The sequence below is a fragment of the Cervus canadensis genome, chromosome 12 (assembly GCF_019320065.1).
Source record: "Cervus canadensis isolate Bull #8, Minnesota chromosome 12, ASM1932006v1, whole genome shotgun sequence".
Lineage (NCBI taxonomy): Eukaryota > Metazoa > Chordata > Mammalia > Artiodactyla > Cervidae > Cervus > Cervus canadensis.
The window spans coordinates 23,890,415-23,902,890 of record NC_057397.1 but is presented as its reverse complement, the minus strand read 5'-3'; the positions used below and the strand labels follow the sequence as shown (position 1 = coordinate 23,902,890).

Below are 12,476 nucleotides of genomic sequence, written 5' to 3'. Positions count from 1 at the left end.
CCCAGTCCAGTGCCTGCCATGTTTAGGCACATGGCTACTTTGATTACTTATCTTGTCATATTCAGCGACTTCAAAAGTGTAGGGAAAACATGTAACTTCCTAAAAATTTTTCTCTGTGTGTGTTAAAAATTGTTTCAAGTATTGTCTAAATCCTTAGTTTTGGAAATTTGTTTGACTTGTTATAGTCCTTGTAGTGATTAAAAAATACTACTCTTTCAAAATACGCTTAACAGTGCTGATCTCTTCATGCTTTAGAATGGAGAAGACAAATGACAAACAAATGGCTGAATAGACAAAATGTTTTGTATTTCAGTTCAGTTCAGTCGCTCAGTCATGTCCAACTCTTTGTGACTCCATGGACTGCAGCACACCAGGTTTCCCTGTCCATCAGCAACTCCCGGAGTCCACCCAAACCCGTGTCCATCAAGTCTGTGATGCCATCCAAACATCTCATCCTCTGTCGTCCCCCTCTCCTCCTGCCTTCAGTCTTTCCCAGCATCAGGGTCTTTTCCAGTGAGTCAGTTCTTAATGTCAGATGGCCGAAGGATTAAAGTTTCAGTTTCAGCGTCAGTCCTTCCAATGTATATTCAGGACTGATTTCCTTTAGGATTGCCTGGTTTGATCTCCTTGCAGTCCAAGGGACTCTCAAGAGTCTTCTCCAAAACCACAGTTCAAAAGCATCAATTCTTAGGCACTCAGCTTTCTTTATAGTCCAGTTCTCACATTCATACATGACTACTGGAAAAACCATAGCTTTAACTAGACGGACCATTGTTGGCAAAGTGATGTCTCTGCTTTTTAATATGCTGTCTAGGTTGGTCATAACTTTTCTTCCAAGGAGCAAGCATCTTTAAATTTCATGGCTGCAGTCACCATCTGCAGTGATTTTGGAGCCCCAAAACATAAACATTGTTTCCATTGTTTTCCCATCTATTTGCCATTAAGTGATGGGACCAGATGCCATGATCTTAGTCTTCTGAATGTTGAGCTTTAAGCCAAGTTTTTCACTCTTCTCTTTCACTTTCATCAAGAGGCTCTTTAGTTCTTCTTCACTTTATGACATAAGAGTGGTGTCATCTGCATATCTGAGATTATTGATATTTCTCCTGGCAGTCTTGATTTTATGTTTAGTTACCATGAGAAAAGGGAATCTTCTCAAAGTTGGCAATAAAGTGTCTCAAGTAGGTTTCTGTCTGTGTCTGTGTGTCTGTCTTTATCTCTACACAGTTTAGAAAGTGGAATTCAGGAGAATTTGATTTGTGGTTTATTTTGAATTGTGCCTTACTGTGTCTGAAGAAAACTGAAAGTGTTAGTCACTCAGTCATGTCCGACTCTTTGCAGTTCCATGGACTGTAGCCTACCAGGTTTCTCTGCCCATGAAATTCTCCAGGCAAGAATACTGGAGTCGGTTGCCATTCCTTTCTCCAGGGGATCTTCTTAACCCAGGGATCAAATCTGGGTCTCTTGGATTGCAGGCAGGTTCTTTACTGTCTGACCACCAGGGAAGCCCTATGCCTTAGCAATTCTAGGCTACAGTTGAGAAGTTATCAATTTGCTAATTCCTTCGGGAAATGGTGTCACCTAGAATATGAAATTCTCTGTATAGATAGTATTCTGGTAAACATGAAACAAAGGATAATTTTGATATTACACCTAGACAGATGTGATTTAAGTATGTATTTGGGGGCAATACAAATTAGTTTATTTGAGGCAAGAGATATGACTATTCAAATTGAAATGTATGTTCTATTTATCATTTTAGATATGTTTGTGTAATTTATTAATTCATCTTCTGAATTAGTTTCCAGTTGAAAACTATTTCAGTGAAATGACCCCCTGAGGAAAGACTTCTCTGATAGTCCCTCTAAATTCACAGTGTGCATTACACACTGAAGGCTCGGACAAGTCCTGCAGGAGAGGAGCCCTCCTAACCTCCCGTGACCCAGTGCTCTTCCCACACGTATTTTGTCATGGAAAATTGTTTTTGAAGGACATTTATTTTTCCACAACTCCCTCTAATACAGTTTGGAAACTGTGTTGGGGGCAAAGTCCCTAAAACTTGTTTTGTCCGTAAAACTGCTCACCAGAACTGGCTTCTGGTCCATGAAGCCAGCCCACCTGCTTGCTGAGCATCTGTACCTATGACAGTTAGTAATTTCTAAATGTAACATAAGTACTGGCCTGGCCAAAAATTCATTTGGCTTTTTTCTGTAAGATGGTACCTAAAAACCTGGACAAACATTTTAGCCAACGCAGTATACCACTTTTCAGTTCAGTTCAGTTCAGTTTAGTCGCTCAGTCGTCTCTGACTCTTTGCGACCCCAGGAATCACAGCACGCCAGGCCTCCCTGTCCATCACCAACTCCCGGAGTTTACTCAAACCCATGTCCATCAGGTCGGTGATGCGATCCAACCGTCTCATCCTCTGTCGTCCCCTTCTCCTCCTGCCCCCAATCCCTCCCAGCATCAGGGTCTTTTCCAATGAGTCAACTCTTCGCATGAAGTGGCCAAAGTACTGGAGTTTCAGCTTCAGCATCAGTCCTTCCAATGAATAGTCAGGACTGATCTCCTTTAGGATGGACTGGTTGGATCTCCTTGCAGTCCAAGGGACTCTCAAGAGTCTTCTCCAACACCCACAGTTCAAAAGCATCAATTCTTAGGCACTCAGCTTTCTTCACAGTCCAACTCTCACATCCATACATGAACACTGGAAAAACCATAGCCTTGACCAGACAGACCTTTGTTGGCAAAGTAATGTCTCTGCTTTTTAATATGCTATCTAGGTTGGTCATAACTTTCCTTCCAAGGAGTAAGCGTCTTTTAATTTCATGGCTGCAGTCACCCTCTGCAGTGATTTTGGAGCCCAAAAAAATAAAGTCTGACACTGTTTCCACTGTTTCCCCATCTATTTCCCATGAAATGATGGGACCAGATGCCATGATCTTAGTTTTCTGAATGTTGAGCTTTAAGCCAACTTTTTCACTCTCCTCTTTCACTTTCATCAAGAGGCTTTTTAGTTCCTCTTCACTTTCTGCCGTAAGGGTGGTGTCATCTGCATATCTGAGCTTATTGATATTTCTCCCGGCAATCTTGATTCCAGCTTGGGCTTCTTCCAGCCCAGCGTTTCTCATGATGTACTCTGCATAGAAGTTAAACAAGCAGGGTGACAATATACAGCCTTGATGTACTCCTTTTCCTATTGGGAACCAGTCTGTTGTTCCATGTCCAGTTCTAACTGTTGCTTCCTGACCTGCATACAGGTTTCTCAAGAGGCAGGTCAGGTTGTCTGGTATTCCCATCTCTTTCAGAATTTTCCACAGTTTCTTGTGATCCACACAGTCAAAGGCTTTGGCGAAGTCAATAAAGCAGAAATAGGTGTTTTTCTGGAACTCTCTTGCTTTTCCGATGATCCAGTGGATGCTGGCAATTTGATCTCTGGTTCCTCTGCGTTTTCTAAAACCAGCTTGAACATCTGGAATTTCACGGTTCACGTATTTTAGGCTTGTTTAAATATTGTTGGAATGCCTGAGATGAATGTATGAACATATCTGAACATGTCTTTTTGTCTTCACATACACACACGTGCACACACACACTCAGGATACCTATCTACTGCTCTGTGTACACCGTGTCACTAGATAATGATGTGATTATTGGCTTCAGAAATAAAAAGTGAAAACGTTTTACAACAACATCTATTTTATAATTTTGATAGTATAGGAATTGTGAGTGATTTTTCTTCTGTTTAAAAAGTTTAAGCAACTATAAAACAAAAAGTAAGATGCACTAACATGTATTGATTTTTGTAGCTCTCTTGGTCTTTGCGTGATTGTTCCTTTTCTGTATGAAATTGGCACAGTGTGTGACTAAATATGAAATTAGCCCTTCCACAACTGGGAAAAGAAGTGAGAATGCAACACAATGAAAACACTTTCCCACATGACTTAAACACACAGGCAACAAGTACAAGTACATAATCTTCTTGGCATATATGGGATGATTTTCAGGCATATCACTGCAGTCTGTGTTATTCTGATGTAAAACAAGTCACTGTTTACACAGCCTGAGTTCACTCATTTGACCTTTTCCTTTAATTGTTCACTGCTCTGCATTCCAGCAATAAGACTTTTTAAATGGAAGCAAAAAAAAAAAGAAAATGACTCAAGTTTTTTTATCAATTGAAAGTTCCTTTTAGGTACTATATTTAGTTAAACTCTTGATCCAAAGCCTTCCCTTGAAAATTTTTGTGGACAGTTTTTGACCTGTTTCATGTTAATGCAGAAGACAGGGAGTCAATGTCTACTTCTGTTTCAGAAAACTGCATCACTACTAACACGGAAAAATATAACGAGAAGGTTCTTTGGAGGAGCTTGAGTTCTTTAGGGCTCACCTTACTATCTACTCTGCGTGGAGTAATCAGGGTCTCGCAGGACCCCACATCTCCATGGTTGATGTATTTTTAGAGATGTCGTTCAGGTCACTCCTATGCAGAGAGTATGTGAGCACCCCAGCCTGGCCTCCTGCAGTCAGCACACACACATAACCGTTCTTCCTGTGGCTCTCACTCAATCCCCTAGACTGTGGGGAGGAAGCGAGTTGTGTTGCTGGCTGACTTGTGCAATGAAGTCCCTACATGGAGTTTCCTGTCACTGTATGTGACGAACCAGGCTCCTAAAAGTGCCCGAGCTGCAAGGAGACTGAGCAGGGGAAGCCCAGGAAGGCCCTGCTGTGCTGGGTAGTGAGAGGCTTGTGTTGACTTATTGATGGAAGAAGCATGACATCAGAGGCACTGAATAAGGGCACAGATTCACCCTCAGGACCTGGTTTTGACCAAGTGACTTTTTTTCTCCAGAAGGAAATTTTGGCATCTTCTTTCTCCACCTGGTTTCACTTTTTACCATTTATTTTGCAGTCTCTTCCTCTCAGCAAAAGTAGGAGGCAGGTTCATGCCCAAGAAAAAACACCCTGGGGTTCACTCTTGATACTTTTCAGCTTCCACTGAAATGTCTAGATTTTAAGTCAATTAAAAAGATTATTAGGAAATGACCATTTGAAGGTGTGTAAAAAAATTCGGGGAAAATTGTATTAATTTATGATGGAGTCTAAAATTTCTAAGAGAGATTATTTTTATCCAGTTCATTATTGAGGACAATTCATCACCAACTCTTTTAAAAAATCAAGATGAGTTCCACAGTTACTTTGAAGATATATTAATGTGGTTTTATATGACTTCAGAAAGGCATTTTTGAACTCTTTCTTCCTTATCCAGTTCCATCAACCAACTTTGTTTTCTTTGTGCAATATCTAATGTCAAGGTCTTTGAGAATATAAAAAGGAAAAATAAAAAGCGAAGCATATAGTCAACAGAAAAACTCCCTCACTGACTTCCCTTCCAAGTGAGCCACACTGGTAGTTCTGGTAGGACTCTGACTGCATCCACCACACGCACCCCTCATCTTTTCATCTTTGGATGATGAGAAAAGGCACCAAATTAGAGCTTAACATTTAAGCAAAGAAAAAATGTCAACATACATTGTTTCAGATTTCATAAAAGAGGTGGAATGAGCTCAGGCTTGCATAAGGTCATGTGGCAAGTGATGATGGAGGAGTTCTTGGAGTCAAGAGTAGTAACAGGTGTTGATCCATGTGACTGTTCACGAGTGAACTCACAGAGCATCTTGCTAAGAAAAAGCAGCGCCTGCGTGTCCGCTTCTTAACTCAGTTCCTGTTTGTTTCTCCACAGAGCTACAGCGAGCCTGTTGACGTGAAGTCGGCTCAGCCTCCGCAGCTGATCAATGCCAAGCCGCCATCCGTGTTCCCCGGGCCCAGCCAGGCCCACTCAGCTCTGTACCTAAGTTCCCACTACCACCAACAACCAGGAATGAACCCTCACCTAACTGCCATGCATCCCAGTCTCCCCAGGAGCATAGCACCCAAGGCCAACAACCAAATGCCAGTGACTGTCTCTATAGCCAACATGGCCGTGTCCCCCCCTCCTCCCCTCCAGATCAGCCCCCCTCTTCACCAGCATCTCAACCTGCAGCAGCACCAGCCGCTCTCCATGCAGCAGCCCCTGGGGACCCAGCTCCCCATGCAGGTCCAGCCCGCCTTACACTCCCCCACCATGCAGCAGGTATGTGCAGGCTGGGCCCCGGGCTCCCCTTCAGAGGTGCTGGGGCGTCTGTTCCTCCGGTGGATTGGGTGGGGGTTCCATTCTTCTCTGTAAGTGGAGAGAGAATGAGAGGTCTTCAGCAAATACCTGCTTCCTGAAAATTAACTTGCAGGGGTGAGTCAGGCAGCCTCGCAGGATCACAACAGCTTCTGCCTTTCATAATCCCTGACTTCTTTCCCACGGTACCCATGTTTCTCGTCACTCTCCCTGTTTTCTGCCTTTTAGTGAGGTGCATTTGTTGTTTTCAGATGCCACTACTGCTAAAGATCTCTTTGGGGTTGAGAAGTCTGCCATATATGCGTACATACATACACACACACACATACATATACACATATACATATATAATCAGTATATTATTCAGAAATGAGAAATTCTTGATGATACACTTGTTGAATCCAACAAATCCTGCAAGATGAAATCAGGCCCACTATTTCTGGTCAGAAGTATCAAATTTGGTACAACCTTAAAAGTCCTAAGAAATGAAAATGTTAACCTAACCAGAGTTTTATTTTAAAATGGATATCTGGCTTCTACATAGATTAGAAAACACAGGAGGTTTAGAAGCCTCCATGTCTACCCCGTAATTATGGAAACCATTTGTGTGCAATCTTAGCTTAACTTGTCTTTGAACTCGTTTTCCTTCTGGATTTTACGGTTATTTTAAAATTTGAGAATTAGGAGCAAACGATGTAAAGTAAGCTGAATATAAAGCATTTAAAAATCCTAAAAATGTGTTTTAAAGAAACAGGTCAAGGTAGAAACTATAAATCATATCAAATTAACCTATCACTTTCATAATCCAATGACTGTTGTTCCCAGGTCTATAATTAAATATGCAAAGTCTTCCTATAAGAGTGATATAGGAGCCCTCTGATATAGTCTATAGTTGGCCACAGTGGGGTGGAGGGGAGGCAGAAATAGGAATCAGATATACATAGTCCTAAATCCATTTTTATTATTGTTATTATAGACAGGATTTCCAAATGGTAACAGTTGCAAACCTTAATACATTACCTTACCTCCTCTTTGATTTCAGAAAATTCACAGTGCAGGTCCTGACCTTGCCTTCATCTCACAGGTGAGAGGACAGAGCTCAGCAGAGTTGACTAACTTGCCCATAGGTCAGAGCTGGAATTCAAACCTAGCCCTGTTCAGTAGTCAGATCCTAGATTCTTTTTTTTTTAATTGAAGGATAATGGCTTTACAGAATTTTGTTGTTTTCTGTCAAACCTCAACATGAATCAGCCATGGGTATACATATATCCCCTCCCTTGATTCTTAAATGCTAGGCCTACTGCTTCTCACTCTTAATTGTTCTTGTCAATTCTTAACAGTTTCTCCTAAGACTTGGGAGGCTCTGTAAATCCTAGTTAGTTCTGAGATTAAATGATCATGGAGAGCAAAGGACTCATCTCTCTACCGAAGTCTTCTTTGGTCCCCAAGCCAAGGATATTGATAAAGCTCAGATGACTGACTTACCTGTTCAACAGATGAGCTGTAGACTCACTGGGAAAGACCGACCTCCTTGTCTACGGCAGGTTTGTGACCAGTGAGTGACATTAATAGGGTCCTTCTTTCCATCAGACATTACTCTTGATAAAAGGGACATTTGTGGGTTCCTTGCATTTTAATGAACCAGTAGTGTGTGAGTGAAGAGCTGAGAGACCTTCAGTGGGGTGGGTTGACTTCTGCCTAAGGGTACCTCAACTTATCCAGCTGAGGGCCCATGTTTTTCTCTCAGTGCTGGAGTGAGGGGTGTTTCTTCTCAGAGAAAAAAATACAGAAGATGTGGTCCACTCCCTAGGTTGGGGGCCAGAGCTCTGTGAAGAGAGAACACTTTTTATTAATTTATCCACTCAGAGACAGTTCATTGTCTATTTATACTCTATACCTTAGATGAGCTAGATGTGACCCTGAATAGTTTTCAAACATTTCTGAATTATATAGGGCCACATTTGGAAACTCAGGAGATGTGTCTTTCCATATAGAATCTTAATAGGGAAAAATAGGGCAGATTACATTGGACACGTTACTCATCAATATTTAAGTGAGTTCTATTAGTGTATCTCAGAAAGTTTTCTTATTGAGATGATAGGACTTGATTTTAACTTACATTAATAATAGAAGACAAAATGGCAAGAACCCAAAATGGAGAGTCAGTGCAGCTGCAGAGACCATGGTAACTAAAATCACTATGATGCCTTGATCACTGTAGGTAGTCAATAAAATAACTGCTGAAGGGACAAGTTAACAAACGAAGGAATAAAAAAAATGAGCTGCAGAAGCTTAAATATTAGAAGAAATTACAGGCTAGTTTGTAGAATCTCAAATCCTTAAAAGTTTAAAAATTTTTCATTTATTCAAAAAAGATTCATTGAACCCCTTAACACATGCCAGGCGCTGTCTGAAATTGAGCAGCTTCTACCCTTATGGAGCTCACATCAGAGTTGGGGGTGGAATGGAGAAGGGGAGCAGTGGGAATAAGATAAACAGGTAAGTTATTAGGATCCCATGGGAAGAATTAAACAGGGGGACAAACTACAGGATGTGTGAAGGAATAACAGGCCTTTGGCTGGGACGGATAAAGAAGGCATCTCTCAAGAGCAGGCAGAGAAGAGGAGGCAGCCTCTCAGAATCAGAGGGTGGGAAGGGGGTGGTATGGATACTAGCAGGGAGCATAGCAAGGAGAAGGGACTCCAGCCTGGAGGGCCAATTGGGAGGAATATAGCTTATCCAGGACATTGAAAGGAGGCCAGTGAGGAGCATGGTGAGGAACGGAGAGTGATGGGCAATGAGGTCAGAGTCAGGGTAGATCACTGGAGAGAATCCTGCAGGTTAAGAGGACTAGAAGTCTCAATGAATTGATAATCCTAAAATCAGATCCAGAGTGTCAGTCATGCCTCCATGTCACTCAGTTTATTACAATCAGAGTGTTCTGTGGGGCCAATGTTCATGTCATCAAAGTGGGTTGTAGAAAGCTGATGGCTGGAATTAGACCTGTTGGATTCATCATCTTTATCGAGAAGGTGTTTGCTTCCTGGCCATGTTCCCATTTTCAAACACCAAAAAAGAAAAAGAGAAAGAACAGGAAAGTTCATGGCTACTGTGTTTTTACAGTCATGTTTCATATTTCAGCATTACTTTAGCTATTTTATTATCCTTTTGAAAATGAATGTATCCTAAAAATGGTCATATCATCCACTAGGAGTAATAGTTTTATTTTTTATAGAATAATATTTTATACACTAAACCCATAGACCTAGGGTTTATTTTTCAGTCCAGTTTTCTTCCTTTTTTCCTGTTCACTATATTGTCGAATGAGGTCAAGAGAAAAAAAATCATTAATATCTGTCAACTTCCTTTATAACCTTAAGAAAAAAAATCTTTGTATGATATCACACAGACAGATTTTCAATTTCCTTGTGTAATAAACAGCTGCTTTAGGATTTGGGTGTAATTTAAAGGTTTAAAAAAATCACATTGAGATTGATGAATAAATCAGTTGTGAAGACAAAAACATTGATGCCTGTTGAAAAGACCTCTCCAGACAGGCAGGAAATGAAATTAGTTCCCAGTAAAGTGTGGATACGAGGATCACGGTTTGGTATTGCTGCAGGCTTTTTTAGGACTTGATATGGTGGCACAACAAAACTGCTAGGGCTACAGAAATCTAATTAAAGAGCAAATGTCCCTTCTGACATCAAATTAATCTTTATCATGTTTCCTATTTTTATTTCAATCTGGCACCAGAAAATGAAATTTAAAATTCCAGGCATGCTACAAAACAGTTGGTGATTTTTCTCTTGAGCATTAAAATGCAAAATATTCAGTCTTGTTTAATTAGATCATTAAGCAAACATTTTTTCAAAACTTTCTATCATCATTGTTGTTTCATACTTACAACAATAATAAAAATACCGTTATTTCTGGGTTTGACCTCAGCATCTCCTAATACAGTCATCAGAAAAAAGTTTCATTTCCTAAATTGAAAGCAAGTAAAATTATGTTCTTCAGGCTTTGTTTGTCTTTTCCTTGGTTCATGTTTATTTTAATACTAGTGATCTTAAATTTAGGCACTGAAGTCAGCTAAATTTTAAATCTTTGAGCTTTGTAGATAACACATCATTTTGGTTTTATAAACTGAAGTTACCCATTTAATCTTAAACCGATCACTTAAAAATTAATGTTCTCCTGATACTCTCTTTCCCAACTTTGAGGGGCCATGTTCATTGGATAGAAAAAAAGCAATGGTCATTTCTGTTCTTTTATTGTGTGGTGTTGGATAGAAGCAGGTTGGATTGTTTTTATTTATTTTTTGCTTTCTCATATGTTTCCATACCTTCACCTAACATGAGATATTTTCAACTACTCTAGTTTTCAGACTTACTTACTTTTAAGTTATGTTTTGTTGACTGTGCAAAAATCCAATGTGGAGAACTTTACATTAAAAAGATAGGAAAGCCTTGGTATTTACACAGTTATATTCACCAGGCCTTTCGAAGAGTAGCATCAAATAGTTGATGTTAAAATTCATTTATTGGAAAACATGATTTATTGAGCCACTACTATGGTCTTGACCCTGAGAATATCCAGTAAGCAACACACTCTCTGGTCACTGGGCAGCCCTGATGAGGGGGCTGAAATAAAAATCAGCCTGAGGTTCCTCTCCCTGGGGGCCTTTTCCTGCTTGTCTGCCTAGCATTACACAAGACACTTGGGAAAGAGATCCAGAAAACTGCACAGTAAGCCCCATTAAGACATTACAGGACCAGATGCAAGATGGTCTGGAGAAAGAGTGGACATCAGCCTGGAAAGGGCTGGAGTACCAAACATCCAGTTATATTCCTCTCGCTTCTCACACACCCCTGCTTTGGAAAATGTTTATGGCTGGAGCTGCAGGTGGTATCTACATAAACAAACTTCCCTCTCACAAACCAGTTGTTGGTTTAGGAAACACTACTCTTTCTAGGCTGTGTGAGGTCAAATAACCAAGCTGACTGAATACTCCACTTTTCAGTGATTTGTTTCCAGTCATTCAGTGCTCTGTCTTTCATGAGCAGCTTTGTTGGGCGTTTGCCTGGACATTGGCTTGAAGTCTTTATCCCTTGAATGGAAAATAATTTAATACCTTAAAGCCAATATTGAGAATTGAGGACATTTGATAGTAGATGTCTTTGAGTCTTTACCCAGGGTACCTGCAAATGAATAAAACTCTAAGGAAATAGCCTTAGTTCAAAATCAATTCTCTGATCATTCTGCTGAATTTTTTAAAAAGATAAAATCTCAACAATATTATTCCTTCAAAAGAAGCTCCCTGCAAATAAATGGAAAATGATTTGTTTTTAAATCTCTTGGTTTTTCAGTGGGTAAAAACCATGTATGAAATCTGCTGCAAAAAGAGACAACCATGAGATTAATTAAGTTGCTGTTTTTGGTCATTTCCAGCAAAGCTTGCTTATGCAGCCCTTGAATTCACCAGATAAGCTAAAAATAACTCTTAGTGTATAATGCTTTTTGTTTACCAGATACAGCTATCTACTTCAGAGATTCTGTCCTTGAATTTTTAATAGCTCTGCAAGGATTAAAAGTCAACACTTTACCACACCAGTGTGTTAAAAGAACCTTCCTGAAGTCTGATTATTATTTGCCAGTTAATAGACTTTTCAATTAAAAAATATTTGCTCTGTCTTATACTTTTCCTCCTCTGTGTTTTCCAGTGGCAAGTTGTTTTGAATCTCCTTCCCTGTATTAGTCCAACAACTGTTAAAAAGCTTTGGTTGAAATTTTTAGCTGAGAAAGAAGTACAAATAAAAGAAGAAGCAGATGGTCCCTTTGTGATTGAATGAAGAAAAAGGGTTTTGAGAACAATATGTGAATAGGTGTAGTCTAATAAAACACTCAGCCACCTGCTGCCTGAATCCTTCAGAAAAGATTCTGTTGCATATTCTGGGGATTAACTATTAATGTATCCTTAGGTTAGACAGAAAACATAAACTCTGAGGGGTTTAGGGCCTTTTCCCTTTGTTTTGGTTGAGTTGGCTTTTCTAAATTTTACATTGTTTCTCAATTCAATGTATCTGCTCAAGAGTACAAGTCAAGTAACACATGGCTAAAGGAAGGAAAGGTGAGAAAGATGGAGTGTGGGCACTTCTTTTCCATCTTTGTTTTAAGTTTTCATGGTTCTTGGGATTAGCTTGCCCTTGCAGGGGCACAAGCAAGAAGGCAGTAGTGTTTGCAAACAGTGGCTAAATATTTAGGTGCTTTTCTTCTTAACAAGGCACTTTGATCCTTATTTGTGGAC

General features: G+C 40.1%; 1 protein-coding gene across 3 annotated transcripts in view; it reads left to right on the top strand.

The window, feature by feature from the left end:
- TOX (thymocyte selection associated high mobility group box) overlaps window positions 1-12,476 on the top strand; it is a 307,493-nt gene that overhangs the window by 292,551 nt on the left and 2,466 nt on the right. For 2 of the 3 annotated variants that reach the window (XM_043483896.1, XM_043483898.1), the window contains exons 7-8: window positions 5,744-6,133; window positions 7,212-7,253. In XM_043483896.1, the coding sequence (XP_043339831.1) occupies window positions 5,744-6,133; window positions 7,212-7,253 (432 nt within the window). The remainder of the gene's footprint in view (window positions 1-5,743; window positions 6,134-7,211; window positions 7,254-12,476) is intronic. The other variant, XM_043483897.1, reaches the window with a different exon arrangement.